Source organism: Gobio gobio, assembly GCF_949357685.1.
Source record: "Gobio gobio genome assembly, chromosome: 3".
NCBI classification, from domain to species: domain Eukaryota; kingdom Metazoa; phylum Chordata; class Actinopteri; order Cypriniformes; family Gobionidae; genus Gobio; species Gobio gobio.
The window spans coordinates 62,209,885-62,231,766 of record NC_137099.1 but is presented as its reverse complement, the minus strand read 5'-3'; the positions used below and the strand labels follow the sequence as shown (position 1 = coordinate 62,231,766).

General features: G+C 39.8%; 2 protein-coding genes across 2 annotated transcripts in view; one reads left to right on the top strand and one right to left on the bottom strand.

Annotated features, from left to right (window-relative positions):
* LOC307124221 (uncharacterized protein) overlaps positions 1-21,882 on the top strand; it is a gene marked incomplete at its 3' end in the record, with an annotated part of 717,433 nt that overhangs the window by 152,146 nt on the left and 543,405 nt on the right. The gene's annotated exons all lie outside the window — the stretch shown is intronic.
* epn3b (epsin 3b) overlaps positions 17,093-21,882 on the bottom strand; it is a gene marked incomplete at both ends in the record, with an annotated part of 12,144 nt that continues 7,354 nt past the window's right edge. Inside the window, 6 exons of the mRNA XM_079813275.1 lie at positions 17,093-17,382; positions 18,733-18,963; positions 19,039-19,164; positions 19,401-19,571; positions 19,926-20,043; positions 20,480-20,575. Of these exons, the coding sequence (XP_079669401.1) occupies positions 17,093-17,382; positions 18,733-18,963; positions 19,039-19,164; positions 19,401-19,571; positions 19,926-20,043; positions 20,480-20,575 (1,032 nt within the window). The remainder of the gene's footprint in view (positions 17,383-18,732; positions 18,964-19,038; positions 19,165-19,400; positions 19,572-19,925; positions 20,044-20,479; positions 20,576-21,882) is intronic.

Sequence of the window (21,882 nt, the reverse complement as noted above, 5' to 3'; positions counted from 1 at the left end):
CCACGTAGAATTAAGGCAGTTCTGAAGGCGAAAGGGGGTCAAACACAGTATTAGTATGGTGTTCCTAATAATCCTTTAGGTGAGTGTATATATATATATATATATATATATATATATATATGGTGTATGGTGTTCCTAATAATCCTTTAGGTGAGTGTATATCTATATAATACTTCAATATATATATAATACTAATACTGTGTTTATATATATATAGTTTTACCTCAAGTGTTGCTTGTAGAGCTGTGCAAAACAACAACAACAACAAAACAGATTTGGGCCACTTTTGCCTGCAGTCCGAATGTAAACACTACAGATCATGTTTAAGTCTGAGAAGGTAGGAAAGGTCAACTTTACAAATATATAAAAAGGCAATTAAACATTATATATATATATATATATAGGACTAGACATTAACTTTTTTTGCTCAGCAGTCACTGTGGCTAGTGGTTTTTATTTTTGTGAAATGCATTTAGACTCACGGGTAGGACACTTTGGATTGCATTTTCATCATAATACCATGTGATAATTGTAGCAAAATGCGGTTCGAATTTCAAAATGCATTCTGAGCCAAAGGTACACAGCAAATTTCCCAGTGTTAAATTAACACTTCTCAGTGTTTATATAGTCCAGTGTTATAAGTAACACTGAATCAGTGTTGAAGTTAATTAGGTAATTAGGAGATTAATTGAGTGATGATTGAGCATTAATGATGAACACCTGATGATAATGAGCAGAATCACTGAAGATAAGAGAAACACAAGGGCTGTGTTCGAAATCGCCCCCTATACCCTCATTCACTATTCCCTACATTGGTCCACTGATATAGTCCACTTGAGGGAGTGAATGAAAACGAGTGAGTGATTTTGGACACTAAGTGCGCCTGAAAGGCTGGCGTTTTTGCAGTTTGTGCTTGCTGTTTATTTGAAACGTAGAAAATCGGCAGCTCCAGTAATAATGAAAAGAAAACCATAACCATAGTGGACGTTATTAAGTGCACTTATTAAATCCCACAATGCACCGCAATAATGAGTTTACAACCAATGTATGCTCGACAGCTAGACAATACCCATTATGGACTGTGAGAGTCACGCCGTGCATTTAATGAATTCCCGCGTTTCGCCAGGAGATGGCATCGGCCCACACACTTTTTAAGACCAATGATATTGGACCCACTCACTTTTATCATCTCTAATTGAGCACATGTCTGTTTACATACCCTGATAAACACTGATTAAACGTGTTAGAAGCTTTATTTTCACTTTTCTAATATTTTCTTCATTTTCATTGAAAATAAATGCCTTTCCGATTTGATATGTGATGGGAAAAACGATCAGAGCGAGTTCAGCAAAAGGCAGATTCGAACCTCTGGTCAATCTTAATGCCATGCCTCTTACCCCTACACTATTGTTGCTGGGAAAGAATTAGAGTTTTCCGTAGTTTTGTCTGCCTCAACCAGACGTTTAGTGTTTAGTGAACAAGCCGATATATATTTGTACTTAATGTAAATTGCATCTACTCCAGTAAAAATTTTCTGTGAAAGGACCCACCCACATTTTTTGCTTCTGACGCCCATGCAATATAGTATAAATAGTAGCCTACTATATAGTATAAAATATATACTATACTACCCAGCCAGCACAGTCATGTGGGGCCCATATGGGCGTCACCTGGGCTGTCTAACTGGGGCCCAGCCAGTTTTGTCCTCAGTTTCCATGTAGGCCCCACATGGGCTAGCCCAGATGAACTGAACACTGCTCAGTGTGCACACTACAGGCTGTTAAATGTAACTGAATCAGTGTTGGAGTTAATGAGATAATTAAGTGATTAATAGAGTAATGACTGAATATTACTGAAGACTCCTGATGATAACAAGCAGAATCACTGAAGGACAGAGAAACACAACAGACTTCAGACACAACTTCACAAACTCACAGACAGTGTGTGTTTGTCCAGAAATCATGAAAATAAAAGAAACTTAGCTCACACCTTTAGACACTTTAGACAACTTAGCATCTGTAATTCACACATCTTTGGATCGTGAGAGAATCGTGGGATTCAATCCAGGATCTTCTTGCTGTGAGGAGACAGTGTTTTCCACTGAGACACTGGTGCTGCCCTTAATCACAAACATAAGACACACTTTGACTATTCCTGTCAGACGTCTACAGAAGCTCTTACTGAGAATTAACAGAGCTTTAGATGTTGATGTTTATGGTTAATTTGAAGTCACCATTGTGGTGGGAAGCGTTTGCTTTAGTTGGGCTCTTGGTCCCTGTACTTGAGTTAGCTTTTCTTTGGATGTTAAAACTGTGTGTGTGAAACACAATAGTTATGGCTGAAAAAGCAAAGATAAAGTGACTTCAGGTGTTGTCAGCGCCTTGTTGATGACTAAATCATCAGAAGTCTGGAATCTGATGTTGTGCTTTTGAGTTTTAGGTTCTTGTTCGGCAAATAATAATTTGTTTATATACTATAACCTTGAATCTGCTGTATTGACACCAATAGCAATAAACAAATCACTCATCCTGAAAGATGAAAAAACAGCAGGTGCACATCGTTTTGAGAAAATATTTCACATAGTCACACGCAGATATCAAGATTTTGCATATGATACACAACAACGGTGACAATCAAGCATGAGTTTTGTACTTTGAAGCTACCCATCATGCATTGCAGCATGAAGTTTTTTTTGTTATGATTGTCACCGTTGTTGTGAATCATATGCAAAATCTTGATGTCTGCGTGTGACTATGTGAAATATTTTCTCAAAACAATGTGCACATGCATTTTTATCATCTTTCAGGATAAGTGATTATTTTATTGCTATTAGTCCCGATATAGTGGATTCACAAGGTTATAGTATATAAACAAATTATTTTTTGCCAAACAAGAACATAAAACTCAAAAGCACAACATCAGATTCTAGACTTCTGATGATTTAGTCATCAACAAGGAGCTGATAACACCTGAAGTCACTTTATTTTTGCTTTCTCAGCCATAACTATTGGTTTCACACACACAGTTATAACATCCAAGGAAAAGCTAACACAAATACGGGGACCAAGAGCCCAACTAAAGCAAACGCTTCCCACCACAATGGTGACTTCAAATTAACCATAAGTATCAACATCTAAAGCTCTGTTAATTCTCAGTAAGAGCTTCTGTAGACGTCTGACAGAAATAGTCAAAGTGTGTCTTATGTTTGTGATTAAGGGCAGCACCAGTGTCTCAGTGGGAAACACTGTCTCCTCACAGCAAGAAGATCCTGGATTGAATCCCACGATTCTCTCACGATCCAAAGATGTGTGAATTACAGATGCTAAGTTGTCTAAAGTGTCTAAAGGTGTGAGCTAAGTTTCTTTTATTTTCATGATTTCTGGACAAACACACACTGTCTGTGAGTTACTTTGCAATTACAAATGGAAAATATGTCCACAATTTGAACTAGTTTTTAACCTTGAGGTTCCATGAACGTCTATATCGGACGTGCAGAACACGTCAAAAACAGACGTCATAAAAACTTTCATTCTGGCTCCTCAGTGGACGTCTTTTCAACGTACACATTTGCTCAGTGGGAATTATCAATAAAAACTAAGATGACAGAAAGTCAATCTAATAGGTAAAAAGGGAAGCTGATCATGCTTTTGTGAAGTTGTGTCTGAAGTCTGTTGTGTTTCTCTGTCCTTCAGTGATTCTGCTCATTATCATCAGGAGTCTTCAGTAATATTCAGTCATTACTCTATTAATCACTTAATTATCTCATTAACTCCAACACTGATTCAGTTACATTTAACAGCCTGTAGTGTGCACACTGAGCAGTGTTCAGTTCATCTGGGCTAGCCCATGTGGGGCCTACATGGAAACTGAGGACAAAACTGGCTGGGCCCCAGTTAGACAGCCCAGGTGACGCCCATATGGGCCCCACATGACTGTGCTGGCTGGGTATATATATTTTATACTATGAAATTTGTACATAAAAATATTAAGTCTTTATTTTTAAATTAAATGCTTATGAGTTACTTTATTATTCATTACCCTTTCCAGTAAGTTCAGTGCCACACAAGTAAAGAGCTATAGGGATAACTTTAAGCTTGTTGGCTCGTTTGTGGAGTAATGGAGAATGAGGGTACATGGGGCAATTCGTACACCGGTAAATTAATTCATTCAGAGCGCGACTCTCACAGTGCGTTGAGAGGACACTACACAGTCTGGTAAGAGTGAGAGTGATTCAAAAGCATAAGGAGTCGTTCCTCGTTTGCTCTCGAAACGCTCTCACGGGACTTTGCTGTCGATCGCTCTGCTCAGCGCTGGTGCATCGAACAAGAATATTCACCAGCGCGTCCATCTACTGTACACTCGTTATTGCGGTGCATTGTGGGATTGAATGAGTGCACTCAAAAACGTCCACTATGGTTTCGGACACCACTACAAATGGATTTTCACTCAAATAGTGCCCTATTTAAGGGTTGATTTCGAACACAGCCAAGAACAACAACTGAGTTCAGCCACAGTCTTATGCCGAGTTCAGACTGCACGATTTTCAAACTGGTCGGATCACAGTTCTTTTCACACTGCATGACTATCTGGGCCAGCATTCAGTCACTGCTGTGTTCACACTGACCGATGGATCGGCGACAGGGGGTTTCACACTGAATGACTGTACAAGAGGAAAAATCACCAACAGCTCTGTCCCGTCAGCGAACTACGTTTCACAAGCAAACACACGCAAGAAGTGAGAAGGAAACAACGCGAGATCACACGTGCATCAGACCGGAGTTCTCGCGCGGGACTGGAATTTTTATTAAAAATATAGACTGCAGTTCAGACTCTTGCTATCCAAATTGTCTGTGCGCTGATTTGCAGCAAAAAGGAGAAAAATAAAAAAGATTATGGTGGAGGAAATGGTTGGAGAGACACAGATTGTGTTCTGCAAAGAGAGTTGGAGGTAAATAAATAATATTACTACTGTTGCGGCTGGTCAAGCAAATGTTTGTGCTTTGTTTCTGTTTGATATAATATAACTGTGCAGATATCTATTAAAATACTAATATTCTGGTCTATAACTCCTCCCTGAACCTCCCGCTGCCCTGTATCTTGCTCTCTCATTGGCTGTCGGTCATCGCCGATGTATTTTTCAGTCATAACTCATTTCACACAGCAGGAGTTTGAATCGCCGACAGGTCCAGATATTAAGCATGCCAAATATTTCGCGGGCGTCGGCGACTCATCTGTGATTCTCTCTGATCGCGTCTTTGATCATTCACACTGCGTGATTGTCACTCACGTGCATGAGCACCGATTTGCCTAAGATTTTGGGCATTTGTCTGCGATTTCGCAAAACCTTTCGGCGAGTCAAAATCGGGGCTAAAATCGGGCAGTCTGAACTAGGCATTAGATGAAATCAACTGAAGATAAAAGAAGACAAAAGGAGTAAAATAATTAAATCTCTGAAGATCTCAGCAGAGGAGGATTAAACAACTCCACAAACAGCATTACCAGCTTCACACATTACTAACCAGAAGAAAATGTATCATTGTGAATTAACAGAGATTTTGAAAAAAAGATTTCTGCCATTATGGTGATCAGTGTTTGCTTTAGTGAGTTAGTTAGTTTGACTCTTGACTTTCTAACATTGCTTTTTCTCTGGCTGCTGTGTCTGTTATGTCAAGAATAGTAAGAGACGATGTGTTCTGCTGATGTGGGCAACTTGATGATAAAGATGTAGTCTCCATCTAATAGTCTCATTTACTGATGTTATACAAGAGTGTACATCAAAAATGTGCTGCTTGCACCGCCTGCTGGTGAGGTCGACTAACAGCAGATGGAGATTATGCTCAGTAATCTACTGCTATTCCTGCAGTTCTGTTGAATTTGAACCACTGAATTGGTGGAAGTGAATTTGTAAAGCGAAATAAAAAGCGAGAATTGCCTGTCGGATATTATAAGTTGTATTTTTTAAACAGAATGAATTTTTTGGAAGTGAAATCTGAGAGGTGAACATGGATTATTGAATTTTTAATAATGAAAATGTGTGTAAAATGTTTTGAATTGAAATATTCACATCTTAAATATACAACCATGTTGAATTACAGCCCATAAAAATGCAAGCTCTAAAAATACAATGAATTAAAATGCAAGCAAAGTTTTTCAAGTAATGCAATTCAACAAGCTTTTTGTTTCAAAACATTTGGCATTATTTTACTTCCATATTAACAATTAAAAAAATGAGTATAAAGATGTGGATCAGCTGATGCGAGTCTGACTAACGTGACCTGTCAGAACTAAAGCTATTCTTAAGTCTCTGTGTATCTTCACATCATTCATCAGTTTGGAGAGTTAATCATGAGGATCTTCCTCTTTCAGTTCATCATGGGGCTGGGAGGAATGTGATTGTGATCACAGCGGCATCTGGAGGATTATTCTTCATCTTCATCATCATCATCATCCTGTTTATAATGTGAGTGCAATAAAAAACTGCAGTGATTGTATAAGTTCACTTTTGGTCTGATGTAGAAGAACATGGCTCATTTGTGTTTGATTATTAGTAATCTTTAAAAACAGCATCATATTTTCTCTTGATTTAATACATTCGTCCATATGCTGTTAATGTCTGTCATTATAACAGGAGGAAACGAAGGAGTGTTAAAACTGAAGATCACAGAATGAAAGAGGTAAATCATCTAAACATGACTTTACAGAAGCAGAGAATCAATCGATCAGCCGTTATCTGTTTCTGACTGTAACTGTACAGACTGACGGGAAACTAACATTATCAAAGTCTTTATCAACAGATTCCATCAAAAAAAATGTAATTCTAATATCCGGTATATTTGCGATTATATGATGTAAATTGGTTGTTTAATAATTTGATCATCATTAGCATTTAAAGCAGCAGTGTATTTTACATAAAATACTAGGGGTGTAACGGTACAAAAAACTGACGGTTCGGTACGTACCTCGGTTTTGAAGTCACGGTTCGGTACGAGTTCGGTACAGCAGATTTACAAAATGGCTTTTTATTTATTTTTTATATTTAACAGTGGTTTACTGGAGAAAAAAGTGTCCTTGAATGAATTAAATTATATCTAAAAGTTTATTTAATTCACCCAAAAATGAAAATTCTGTCATTAATTACTCACCCTTATGTCGTTCGACACCCGTAAGACCATTCATATTCTGAACACAAATGAAGATATTTTTGTTGAAAGCTGATGGCTGAGAAAGGCTTCAGATAGGCCTCCATTGGCATTCAGTACATTTTCACTCCCAAGACCGATAAAAGGCACTTAAAACGTTGTTACAAAGTCCATCTCACCACAGTGACTCTACAATAATCTTACGATGCGATGATCTCAATTATTCTCAGTGTTTTCCTGCATGCAGAGATGATTCCTACAGCCGCTATGAGCCGTACAGAGATATTAAGAGTATAAGACACACGAGTCTCGTGTCCAACCACCTGATTCTTCAGTTCTAGATCCAGTGAAGATCCTCTAAACATTACAGTCAGCATTTAAAACATGAGCTCACCATGTGTGTGTCCTTCTGTCTCTCCTGTAGATCTCTGACCCCACTGAAGACACATATACAGCTCTTGAGCTCAAGTCCACGACCTCTGACCTGTACGACACACTCACAGTAAGTGAGACGCCAGCGTCAGATCCTCCATCACAGATGATCACATGACCGATCTCTCGCTCTCTTTCACACAGACCGTTGATCCCAGACGTCCTGAAGACTCTTGATCCTCAGAGCTTTTCTGAACATGAGAATCCATCAGTAAGTGTCAGAACCTGCAGCTCTTCTCAATATAATCAATAAAACTCTCTTCAGCACGAGTGTGAGTGCTTTATGATTCTGGAGAAAGGTTTTATAATGTTGTTGATGAACTTCAGTCAGTCTTTCTTCATCTTATTGTGTGTTCAGATCAACAGGAAGAGGCGGAGCTCAGAGGAACCAATCCTGAGCTCTGTGGGCGGAGCCACTGATGATTGACAGTTTTTGTTCTCAAAGTGCTCAATATGATCAGCTTCAGTTATTCTGTCGTTTGTGTTGCTGTAACTTTCCCTTTAAATGTTCAGTTTTATTAGTGATGGTCTCATATGTTCTTGTTCAAACCTTATGGGCACATCGATACTGCAGTTCTGATACATCAACACTCACAAGATACTTATTGGGTTTCGATTCCTTTAAAAATATAAATATTCAAATTATATTAATTACAAACATGGGTTTCTGCATCACTTTAACATGTTTTCAGTACTTTTGTTAATATTTGCTCCAAAACACCCCTGATATATTCAACTTTATGTTGCTGGTATTTTAGTTTAGTTTATTCATATTCATGTTATACGAAATATATTGTTATTTTCTAATATTTCTGATAATAAATATTTTTCACATTATTTTTACATCTTGATACAAATATTTGTATTTAAATGTGCTCATATTTGCTTTTGCAATAAATGTGTTATTAATGGCCAGTGTGTGAATTTTTTTTTCTAAAAGATTATTTTCGAAAAATCACACACACATTTAAGAAATAACTGGTATTGACATTGGCATTCTTAAAAATGTACTTGTAAAGTGCACTTGTTTACTAGCCTGGTCTTACCAGACTCGTGTACATTTCATTTGTAGAGTTTGGCCACTCTCCATTGACAGTCATGTCACTTCAGCTCCGCCCACCTCTTTGCCAATTTTGCTGTTATCTGGGAGTGACACGCGATGACAAGATGGCGATGGCCAGCTCGACTTTACGCTTCAAACCTGCTCTTCAGAATCCTATGGGTGACGCCACGGACACTACTATGCCCATGTGTTTTTGCAGTCTATGGTTACGCCCCCTAGTGGCAGTCGGATCGAACGCTCAAACGGGTCGTCTGCTTATTCACCACGGTAAACAATAAGAGCGACCCGATGCAGAGCGCCTTCAACCCCTCCGAAAACACCCGCTGGGGTCAAGGATGTTCCCAGAAGTTCTGAGACGGTCATGATGTGGAGTTCTTTAAAGGGTTCGGGGACGTTATTTGGCGGACATTCACAGAACATTCAGGACGTTCTCTGAACGTTTAGGGGACCATATTTGATTTGGAAATTGGATGTTTACAGAACGTACCCGCTGGGGTCAAGGATGTGGAGATATTATAAAGGTTGGGGGGACGTTACTTGGCGGACATTCAGGGAATATTCACATTCAGGGATCCATTCTCAGAAAGGGGGGTGACATTTAAGGGGTTAAAAATCTAAATTCAGAATGTATAGTCTGTCGCAAAAAAGTACTGTTGGTGAATATAGAAATAACCACTTTTAGTCAGTGATAAGATGAATTATCCTACTCTCTGATGAACCCTATCACCTGATAATCTCTGTTTCTGGCTTTCTTTGTATTAAATCACGTGTTTTGTTAAACTCTGTTTAAAAACCACAAACTCACATAAAAGTGAATAGCCAAACTGCCCAACTGAAGCAAACACTGATCACATTTTCAATAAATCATCTACATCTAAACCTGTGTTCATTCTCAATAAGAGCTTCTGTAGTCGTCTGACAGAAATAAAGTCAGTCTGGTTAATAATGTGTGAAGCTCGTAATGCTGTTTGTGGAGTTGTTTAATCCTCCTCTGCTGAGATCTTCAGAGATTTAATGTCTTCTTTTATCTTCAGTTGATTTCATCTAAGGCTGTGGCTGAAGTCAGTTGTAGTACTTGTGTTTCTCTGTCCTTCTGCTCATTATTACCAGGTGTTCATCATTAATGCTCAGTCATCCCTCGTTCTTGTGTTTCTGTTTTCTTCAGTGATTTTTAACTCTGGGGATTTTGCGTTCTAGGGGACCATTATAAAGGACGTTCCCTCTAGGTCTCTACACTATAACGTTTGCAGGACCTTTAGGGGACCAACCTTTAAAGCAGTGGTCGCCAACCCGTCGATCGCGATCGACTGGTCGATCTTTATCACTGTCCCGGTAGCTCCCGATAAATAACCGAAAAATAATTAACAACATGTAACAAGTAGAATTAGGTACTGCTCCTTTAAGGCAGAACGCATGCACTCACTCACTCGCTGATGAGTGGGCAGTTCGTGGATGGAGCGCGAGCTATGAACATCGCATGTATGCGTGTATTTCTGTTGCTCTTTGCACTGTTTATTTTCTGTTCAGTAACGCTGTTGTTAGCGGAGTGTTTTGCAAACTGCCCCATGTGAGCGTGGGATCGACGATGCTGATAATAAACGCCTGTGAAATATCAGATACGTGAGTTTTGCTTACACTTGGCTACAACCATTCAGGCCAGCTATCCGGCCTCTCTGTGTACGAGCGTTACAAACACATTATCAAGGCACGAAATAGCTACATATGCTCCCAAAATGTATTCTCTGTAACATCAAAATTCGCACAGCACAAATCGATCGATGTATAGTTAGATAGGACAGCGCTACTGCAGCACTCATCGCCGCATACGATCAGCTGAATATCTCTTCAGCAAATTAAAGTAAAAGTTGCAGACGCGCAATACACAATCATCATCATCATTAAAGGTAAAGAAACTAACTGATCAGTTCTTATGCCACTCTCTCTCTCATTTCGCGGTCCTTGAATTAACTGTTGATCAATAAAATGTTGGTGATGTGAACTCATATACGTGATGATGTGAACAGGCATATAGCGTGGGAATTGAAGATTGGATTTATATCCGTTTTGTGGAGACACATTTATGTGGCCAAGTGTAAATGGAATGGTTATAAATCAGATAAATATCTGATCTGTAAAAACACATGAAGTGGACCAGCCTAATAGGCCCAGCAAGATCACTCTTTGGGAAGCTTGAACTATAGGAAGAAAAATATAGATATTGAATTGGGGAGGGGGGGTTACATGAATGTATCCCTGAACAAAACTGACTGTCTTCAGAATAGTTTCTATGGCATTTTACAGCGGTACCCAAATAAACGCTTGTTTTCCATAAGCACCTCCTACTGTCAGAGAGTGAATTAGCATTTTTATTCAGTCCATCTGTTTTTGTTTTGTGCAGGTGTGTCTTATGTTACAATTTCACAAAGCTAAAGTCAGAGCATTCTGTATTTACTCTAAGTCTTGAAATTATGCAATAATTTAAATAAAAAACAACTGCTCATGCTACATATGTGTATCTTTGTTTGGATCGTAATTAAAATGCAGTGATTGCCTCACATTTCAAATGGCAATTTTTTTTAAGGTCAGTTTGGCCTGTTATAGAGCAAATAAACAACAAATAAATTTGCTTAAGAAAAAAAAAAACGACAGATGGTCTCGGAAATAAAAAAAAACCTCTGAATCGGCCATGAAAAATCTATAGGTAGATCTTTCCTTTCATCAAGGCTGAGGTCAGGGATCTTTGGCTTGAAAAGGTTGGTGACCACTGCATTAAAGGAACACGCAGACTTTTTGTGACTATCTTATTCACTGTATCCCCCAGAGTTAGATAAGTCCATACATAGCATTCTCATCTCCGTGCCATAACTCTGTCTGACGCACACACCGCTAGCCTAGCTTAGCACAAACACTGGAATTAAACGGCTCAATACTACTGCTCAATAAGTGACAAAATAACGCCAACATTTTCCTGTTTACATGTTGTGATGTGTATAGTTACATTGTGTACTAAGACCGAAAAAAAAGGAAAAAGTTGTGATTTTCTAGGCCGATATGTCAAGTGACTATTCTCTCATGTAGCGTCTGGAGTGTCTCTCAAATGGATCACTAGGATCAAAGTGATCAGAGATGCTTTCCTCCAAACAGCTCTGCATATAAATTAAATTCCTGCTCCAACGGCTCCAAAAAGTCTGAGTCAGATTGCACCTCCGACTGTTTAATGACTAGCTAGAGTGTGACCAGAAGATAGTGATGGCCCTTTCTGAGCTTCAATCAGATTCTTATCAGCCAGGACAGTTCCCTCACCCTTCAGTCTGGAAGGCGGGGGGGGTGACTCTAATACACACACACACACACACACACACACACACACACACACACACACACACACACACACACACACACACACACACACACACACACACACACACACACACACACACACACACACACACACACATTCCCCTCTATTTAGCCAAATTGCTCTGTATAGAAGATGCACTGCCTTCATGTCTGTAACCAAGGCATGTGTGATGTCTAAATGTTCCTTTTTCTGTGTCTTAGTCAATGGTACAAAGTATATGATTATGAGATGTACTGCTAGTAGGTTTTAGTCCTGTGGAGTGAAACTTTACTAGTTCTGGCTTCCAGCAAGAACATTCCATTGAGTAATAAAGTCCGAACAAAGAAACTCTCTCCCGCCTGAAATTCACACCAACGATTGGTCGCCGCCGGGAAAATGGGCGTAGTTTAATGGACCTCAAAAGACAGTAACACCAGCATATCGGGGCTCAGTCAACTTGCAAGGACCCCGACGAGACAAAATTTCCTTTTCCTCCCATCTCATCAGCGCGGCTCGCGGGCTTTGACCTGCGAGCCAGCTTGGTCCAGCCAAGCTGTTGTTTCCTTTGAAGATCGACGCGCTCCGCGACGCAGTCAGCGAAGAACTTAGCTGGACGAGATGAACTTTCCCTTCCAAGACGCTCCCTTCCCAAACACCTTTAAAGTCCCTGTAAAGTCAAAACTAAACATGTGTTCTGAGTTCCTCACACCACAGATAAATGTGTTATTAACCACCCAGCCAAATTTGAATCATAAAAAAATTCGGGAAGTACATAAAATAGCTTATCAAAAACCTGAAAAAATTAGCAGCATTCTCTGCTCTCAAACGCTGGGGGTGTGTCCGCTGTCGGCGCCGAAACCACGCCCACTCGCGGGAAAGCGGCAGTAGCACACAAGACAACACTCACTGATCACGAGCGTCTATGATCACGACGCACCAGATGTCGGCGGGACGGGAGGATGAAGGCCTGGGCGGGGGATAGTCGGTTCTGCAGCGGATTATCAGTGAATCCCAGTTGTCTCCGGTGAAAGTTTGTAAAACGAACCGGTGTAAAGTCACTGCAGAGGCAGGTGTCGGTGGTGATCCTCAGCTCTCCATCAAGGTTGCTGTTCACAAAATTAATCCACCTCTTCATCGTTTTTGTTTTGTAAGCTGTTATGTAAGTTTTTGACTATAGTAACTAACAGTACTAACAGTATCTCGCGATCGAACTGATGCGAATGTGCTCTAGTTATGATCGTGTTAGGGGAGGAGCCAGGCTCTGTGGCTCCAGTGCGTCATCGAGCCACCGTTTTAGCCCCGCCCAGAAAATCCTGAACACAGCAACGGTGAAAAACTGTTTAACGGTCTAACTTCTGAATTCAGAACTTCATAGTTCACAGTCTTTGTAATGTGTTTCAGCAATACATTTCTAACATTTATAATGTGTTTAGAAACAAATCTCAGAATTGCCTTTACAGGGACTTTAAAACTCCCGCGGACCAATGAAGCTCCGGAAGAACCAAACGGAGAGAACGCTTCAGCGTGCAAACTCTCTGAGAAACGCCAACGCAGAGAGGAGAGGAATTTTGAATCAGCTCCCTAGAGGTTATTCTGTGATTATTTAATATAGATATATCTGTAGTTAATTGCAATAAATTGTTGTTGACCATATATATATATATTATATATTGCATAAATACCGAGGTTAGGTATTCCCCTTTTGGGTGATTTTGGAGATTTGTGATTAGATTATAACCCGTTATGATTAATCATAAATCCCTAAATATTAATACCCACAATTCCCTATTGAGCTAATTTTTTATTTAAATATATATGTAACCCTAAGACGCTACACTCATTCCTGCGTAATGATCAAGAGCTGTGAGCCGTCCCATGAGTGCAGCGGAGCAATGATATTACACAGCACATGAAAATAGTCCCAGCGCTCTCTGTGTGAGCCGGTTGTCACGTTGGTTATGTTGACGGAGGTTAGCCTATTTTTAGGCACTGTGTACTATCATTGCACCACTGCACTCATGGGACGGCTCACAGATCTTGATCATTACGCAGGAATGAGAGAATAGTTCCTATACATATCGGTCCCAAAAAAGTCTGCGTGTTCCTTTAATGTTATTTTTTGGTCAAGTTTACTGATGTTTTCAGAACCTATAGTAACATTACAGAAGCTTTAGGGGACCAAACTCTGGGTCAGCAGAACCTCGATCACCGTGTGTTCACGCTCAACACACTCAAAGATTAAATACAGAGCAGGAATCATCATTCATAATATGGGTCATTCTCTCACCTTGTGCTCATAGTTGTAATTAATACATCACATCCTGAACAAAAGTTCAAATATTTCAACGCATCGAAAAAACCGCAGCTCATCCTGGAAATAAATGACTTCAGGAAAGGGGAAAAACAGCTTTAAATATTGGAAAATCAAACCCCTTCTGTTGACTGAACATTACAGAAATGTGACCCTGGACCACAAAAACAGTCATAAGAGTCAATGTTTTTAAATTGAGATTTGTAATAAGCTGAATAAATAATATTTCCATTGATGTTTGGTCTGTTATGCCGAGATTTTTGAAAATCTGGAATCTGAGGGTGCAAAAAACTTCTAAATATTGTATATTTAGTACGGGACGCACCGCTTCTGAGAGCTGAGGGGAAGAAAGTGTCACAGTGTTAAAAGTGAATAACATTCATTTATTAGTGTCTGGAATACACACCACTGAACTCCCAGATGAACCTGGTTCTCCTGTACTGGGACAAACGGGATGGCCTACTCATGAGTCTCCTTCAGTCACTCTGAGCGGAGGGATAACAGCATCGGATAATTCAGCATCTCGCGTCGAGTCCGGAGTGGTTATAAAACGCCAGTGAGTTTTAATTGGCTTATGCGGGTTCCTGTGGGTGGCGCTCCTGAGATCCAAACAGGAAGTGAGGCGCCTGCCCCAGTGCATTGTGGGACTGTCGGTGAGACAGGCACGTGGAGGAGCTCGGTTACAATCAGTGTCGGATCTCACTGCACAAGATCCATGGACTCGAGGAAACAGAGCAAATGAGGAGAGATCCTGAAGCCTTTGCTCTGGGCTGTGACCTGTGACCTCTCCGTGGGGTCATTAGCAGCATTAGCTGTTCCTGTGCAGCAGAGAGGAAAGCTTCGAGCCCACGTCATATTAAAGTCAACATGAAACACATTCACAACACATCATTCTGGATATCCATCAGGAGTTGAGGAGCTCTTCATACCAGCACGTTATTATTGCTGTCGTTTGCATCACATCAGCCTTTAGTTACTAGTGTTAGCAAAACACCTAATAATGCCCAGCAGCTGTTTGACTATTGGTGTAGATTATTATCCCCGCACATGTGACCTGTGTCAGGGGTTTCAGACCCATCGAGAAGTTTACAGAAAAACTGAGGAAAAACTGTAAATAAATAAATAAATAAAATAAGATGAAACTAAATAAAGAAACACATGTTGAATAAATAAGTACAGAAAAAATAAATAAAACATTAATTGCATATTAATAATGAATTTAATATTTATTTATTTAATCATTTGTGTCTCTTCTAAGGCTGCACAATATATTGGGGAAAAGAATGATATCGCAAATTTGCAATATGGCTTTGTGTGATTGTCAAATCATTTATTTAATTTAGTAAATATATTTCTAGGTTATAAATATATATCTAGGGCCCTATGAAATCAGTTTTATTTTTTTCCGTTTTCATTTTTCTGGATTCAGTTTTTTTTCTTTTTCTTTTTTTTTTTGAATCCATTTTAATGGTTAAATTAAATTTTTAGTAATCAAAAAGCATGTCTAAACTTATACAATTTAGGTTTACTTTAAACAAAAATGACATGTTTCGGGCCTATGAATTTATTTTTACCAAATTTATATACATATATATATATATGCTGTAAAAAGGTGATTCAGAAAACAGCGACTGAAAAATGTAGTTAAACTAGTAGCGTCACTACTTGTAACTCTAGGGGAGTTTTCAAAAATAGCAGCGTGTTCCTTTAAGTCTTCCTTTACTGTGAAGCGAGTGGTTTTGTGAGCTGCACGCGTGTAGATGAACACACAGCGGCTTCACTCTGAAACAGGCAGAGCATTGATTAACCCTGCGAAAATAAAAGCTTGACGTTTGAATATAAAGAAATTAAGACGGAAAAATGTGTATTGTAATAGGATTTCTATTTTACAGTACAATACTATTATTACAATATTAATTATTTTGCTCAATATATTTAATAATAATCACTATAAAAATCATAATTATTATTATTGTATAGTCATGTTAAATTGGTCAAAAACTGTATGCATGTGGTCTATGAAAAGTATAAACACTGAATTCTTTTTTTCACTTATTTCTTTTGGCTTTTAAAATGTATTTATTCATAAATGTTGTTCACAGCTGCACTCCCCAGCCCAATCATTCTAGAATGATCGATTCTTTTCAAACAGAGCTACTCAAGTCATCTTTCCTGTATTTTCATTTCGCTGTATAGAAAATCACAACATCGCAAAGTCCGATTTTATTTCCAATTTTGTGCAGCCCTAGTCTTTACATGCAAATATAATAATAATATATAATAAATAAATAATACAAGAGTACCTAAAGATACAGTACTATAGTATGTGAAAATAATTAACGTAACCTAAAAAAAAATATATATATTCAAATAATATTTTGCACATAATTATAATATTACCTTTTCATTAATATTTAATGATTTTTGTAATGAATAAATTGGGTCTTTACGCATGCAAATATATCTGCGTGTTAATTTTTAGGATGAGGGTGTGTTTCTGGGCGTCCGTGGCATCTAAAGATTGAAAACTCCTGCCCTAGATGATGACAGACCATTAAGGGACGGAGGATGTTGAAATAGTGTGATCATGACCAGAGGTTTTGCTCAGAACATGCACTGCTGACACAGGGGTGGTGTATTAGGAAAGCAAGTTTTGAGTTCATGTTGACTTTAAGCTGGATATATAAATGTGATCATCCAGGCGCTGTAATCGTCACGCAGAATACAGAAGGTAATAAAGTCAGTAAATGTGTTGGAAAAGTACTGTCACTAAAAACCAACCCTGCTGCAGAGGAGCTCTTCAGTCCTCAGAGGAAGGGGTTGTGGCTCTGGGGCTGCAGCGGGACGGGCGGGGCGGGCGTGAGGGGCAGCAGCGGCTGCGGGAGGTTACTGGGCATGTCCAGCAGGCCGTGGGGCGGCTGCGTGTAGGACGAGGGCAGAGTCTGGGGCTTCTGCTGCAGGAGAGGCTGAGGAAGAGAGGCGCTGTAGGGCAGAGCGTGAGCCGGAAGCGGAGAGGTGGAGTGAGGACGCATCTGATTCAGGGTCAGTCGGGGCTGCTCACAGTGGAAAGGGTTTGTGGGAGACGGCGTGCTCAGACCTGAGACAGACAATACCAATCATTTCCATTAAATAGTAACAAATCCGCAGGTCAAAATGACCAGAAGTTATAAGAAATTATTATTTTTTGTTGTGTGTGTCCAGAAAGCTTATTTCATTTTTATTATATATTTTTTAATGCATTTTTTATTGTACTTACCTTTAAATTACTAGATTTCATCAATAAATAACATAATTTAGGCACATTCTTTCATCTTACATTCAAAACAACTCTTCAAAACCAGCTCAAACTATCTCACATTGGGACATAATGTAACATGATATTTCATGACTCTTGCCACTAGATGGCCTTATAGCTCAATAACAGGGGTGTCCAAAGACCAAATGCAGCCTGGGGATGAATTTCAAACGGCCCGCAGCTTGTCTATTAAAATATTATATATGCCGCGCAAAATTTACAAATCATGCAGTTTTTCTGGTATTTTGTCAGAAATGTGGGTTAATATCTCATTTTGTTAAATTTTTGAAGTAATAAAGGCCAAATTACAGACAATTTTTGTCGTAAACTTGCAGTTTTGTGCATTTGTATTTATATTAAATGTGTTTATAGACTAAATACCATGAAGCCATTCTAGATATACAAACTATATTTTTTTACTATGTAGTAAGGGTTTGGTTTTACCTGTGGTGATCTAAATACTCGCTAATTTAAATAAGAATAGAGTTCTAACTCGGTAATAATATGTTTTACATATATTGTTTGTGTCCTATCTCAAACTACTCTGTCAGCTTAAGCTTTTGTCAAATCCGTCAAGTTTCCAAAAAACAAAACATGTAATATATTTATATATATATAATAGAAAAGGAGCCGGCCCCCAGGTGTGCCCACAACATCAAATCTGGACCCCTTTTAAAAAAGTTTGGACACCCCTGCTCTATATGGAGCGGATGAGCTGTTCTGCTGGGTCCTAAAGTCAGTTTCTCTTCAGCATGCACTCAGATACACATGTAGACATTATAAAATCAGTTTTTTGTATAGTTTTATTATTTTTAATTTGAACTTAGAGCATTTTTTAGGTTTTTCTTTGTGTACTGAAGCATTCCTTGCATTCATTGATTCCAAAGGGGGTCAAATTGACCAGCGAGGGACTGATTTGAGACTTTTTTTTATTTAAATTACATCAACTCCTTGAATTCTTCGTGTGTATGTATCCGTGGTTCAAGTGCGACAAAAGTCTTGAGGTCTTGGACCACTATGATAAACACCCGAGGAAAGGATGAGCAGATGCATTTACACCACCGTCTAGAAGTGTTAAAGCACTCAAGAACACTATAAATTCTCCATATTGATCATAATAAGTGTGTGTGAGTGTGAATGAGGTTTCCTCACCTGACAGGAAGGGGTTTTTGCTCTTGGCCGGCGGGTTGGTTGGTATCAGCGCGTCCAGGTTCACGAGGGAGGCAGCGGTGGGCCCGAGGAACGCTTCAGGGGTCCGGCACAGTCTGGGGGTCACCGCGTCTAGGGGAGGCCCGAGGCGAGAGAGGTCAAAGGTCTCCGGACTGTCATTTCCCCATCCGTTCACTTGAACGCCCACCGCCAACTCGCCGAACTGATCGGCATCTGGAACGAGAGACGCGAATGAGCTTCAACTCAACTCAGAGAGGGGAACGAGTGTAACGACGGTCTGATGAGGACCTGCAGGACTCTCACAGCGAGGGCTGAACACTTGGATTGGCCCCTCCCCCTCCACCACAGGCCCCTCCCCCTCCACTATAAGCTCCTCCTCCTCTGGAATGGAAAACGGGTCCTTCCCACTCGGAACTAGAAAGAAGAGCAGAGAATTATAGAGATGGATCTCTAGGGAAACACAAACTGTTTTATATTTAAATTGAAAGGCTGAGTTATAACTGGGATAGTTTCTGTGCCACAAAATGAGTTTGTTTGAACTATTTTTTGCACCGGGTATGATGGGGATCCTCTCTTCATTCTCTAAAGGAATGCGTTACTGTAATTTACAGGGTCATCACTGGGAAAACTTGTTTAAAATGTTCTCTCACTTTGTCGGGCTGGGCTCCTCCAGGATTTTTCAACCATGTTAGAGGGGGAGTTTGAAGGCGGGGCATCCCAGGGGTCAGGAGGCGATTGGTGGGTTCCCCAGGGGTGGGCGGGGCTACTGGAGGAAGGCCGGGCCATCCAGGGACTACCAACCACCGGGTTACTGGACTTCACTACAGTTGAAGCAGAAACAACCAGATCACACTACATCCAAACTGCACTGAAATTAACTGAAATCAGCGACCATCATAGATTTGCGGAATTGAGCATTATGTAACTGACTTTCTACGTTTAAATGTGGTTGAAATAATGTCAGTTGTTCTTTCAACTTTGATAAAAACACTGAGACAATATTTACTGCTAAATAGTTTTGAAAGATGAACAAAATACTGACATTTGTAACATTTGTACAGTTGAATAAAAATCACACCGACCACAAGATCTTTTTGGCGACATACCGTAGAAATCGCCAACTATTATTAAAAATGAATGCGTGAACGCAATTAAACAGCGCATTCATGACTGACCTACAGACTCCCAGGGGTCAGCGCTCACGGGGCAGGTGGGCGGGGCATCCCAGGGGTCGTCATTCACCAGTGCGGCAGCCGTGGGACAGAAAACATCCACCAGATCGATGATGGCCGACTGTGAGACGAACGCAGGCGTCAGCCGATACACACTGTAAAACCTAACAGTTATATGTGCTAAATAAAAATTAGTTAATTGCACTTAAATATTACCGAAAGTTATAGAAGATTTCTAGTTTGCAGCATGAGGATATTAATTGTATTATTAAGTGGTTAATTAAGTGATGAACACCTGCTGCTAACAAGCAGAACCACTGAAAGAAAGTCAAACTGTCCAACTAAGGCAAACACTGATCTCCATAATGGGCATCAACATCTAAACCTCTGTTAGTTCTCAATAAGAGTGAACTCAACTGAAATAAGTTCAGAATACTCATAACTATTGGTTTCTAAAGTTAAAGGAATTGAGGTAATCGGTGTCCTCATACGTAATGAGTTAGCTGAACTTGTTGGGCCAGAGCTCAGCTCATGCAGGTGTGGAGTGTCTCTCTCACCTCTGACGGTCCCGCGTGGTCTCGCGATCTCTCGCCCTCCTCCAGAGCTTTCTGAAGACGAGGCTGAGGGTCGTCTCCGTGGCGGCCGCGCTGCTCCTGCGGGACACGACACAAGCTCAACACAAACCCTGCTGAAGGTGGCACTGTTAGTGAACGGATTAATTAGGATTGAAAGAGCAGGAGGTTAATGAGCTCTGTGAGATTCCACAGAAAACACTGGAGGAAAAATACACGAGAGGAACGGAGAAAGATCATTAGAGAAGAAGGAAGAAATGGTTAGTACAAGCACGCCCCCGTTCACACCTAGAACGATAACTATAAATCAATCTTAATGAGTCCACACCACAACTATAATGGTAACAGCACAGAGGAACAATATCACTGAAATCACTTTCAGAGCGATTCTGTTTTCCAGCTGATGAACGATAAAAACAATGACAGCCAATCAGAATCCAGCTTGAGCATTCAAAGCGAGAGGTGACAAAACTGCAGCGCGCAATAATAATAAACAGAACGATATTGTGAGTCGGTGTAGACCATCGACCAGGGATGGGCAAACTCGGTCCAAATGTAATCTGTAATTGGATTTTTTAGATGGAGAGGGCGGGGTTTATGACCTAGGTCCGTACCAGGGGGCGATCGACATGCTTTGACTTGATGCACACTTCATTTCTTCAAGCTTTCTCTGGTATTTTCATGATAATAAAGTATTATACTTCGATGCTAATCGACATAGCCTTTATCACTGTATAGAATACTATGAAACAATACGTTGTGTGTCTTATTGTGTGTAAGAAGCCACATCATCTCACAGAAGGATGAATGCGAGTCTGCAGTGAAAAGTCATTAAATGTCTTTAGTTGGACAAGAGGTTCATATACACTTACGTTTGGAAACATGTTTGACACGTGTTGCTTTTTCAAATGTACGTTATAAGCGACTCGCAGTGCTTTCAGATGGAGCAGCGTTTACTACTGATCCCAGAGCTGTGCTCACGATTATAGTTATCATTATAGTTATAGTTCTCGGTGTGAACAGGCCTTAAAGAAGAGTGAACCAGGGTTGTTATAGTTCAAATAAAACCATTAAAAATGTTTTTTTTTTACTTGAAATAAAATATTAACTGAAACATTAACCGAAATAAAATAAGAGTTTTCATTTAGCTTAATCTGATATACTAAAATAACATGAATATATGCACACACCAATCAGGCATAACATTATGACCAGTGAGTAACACTGATGATCTGTTAGTGGGTGGGATATATTAGGCAGCAAGTGAACATTTTGTCCTCAGAGTTGATGTGTTAGAAGCAGGAGAAATGGGCAAGCATAAGGATTTGAGCGAGTTTGGGCCAGATTGTGACGGCTAGACGACTGGGTCAGAGCATCTCCAAAACTGC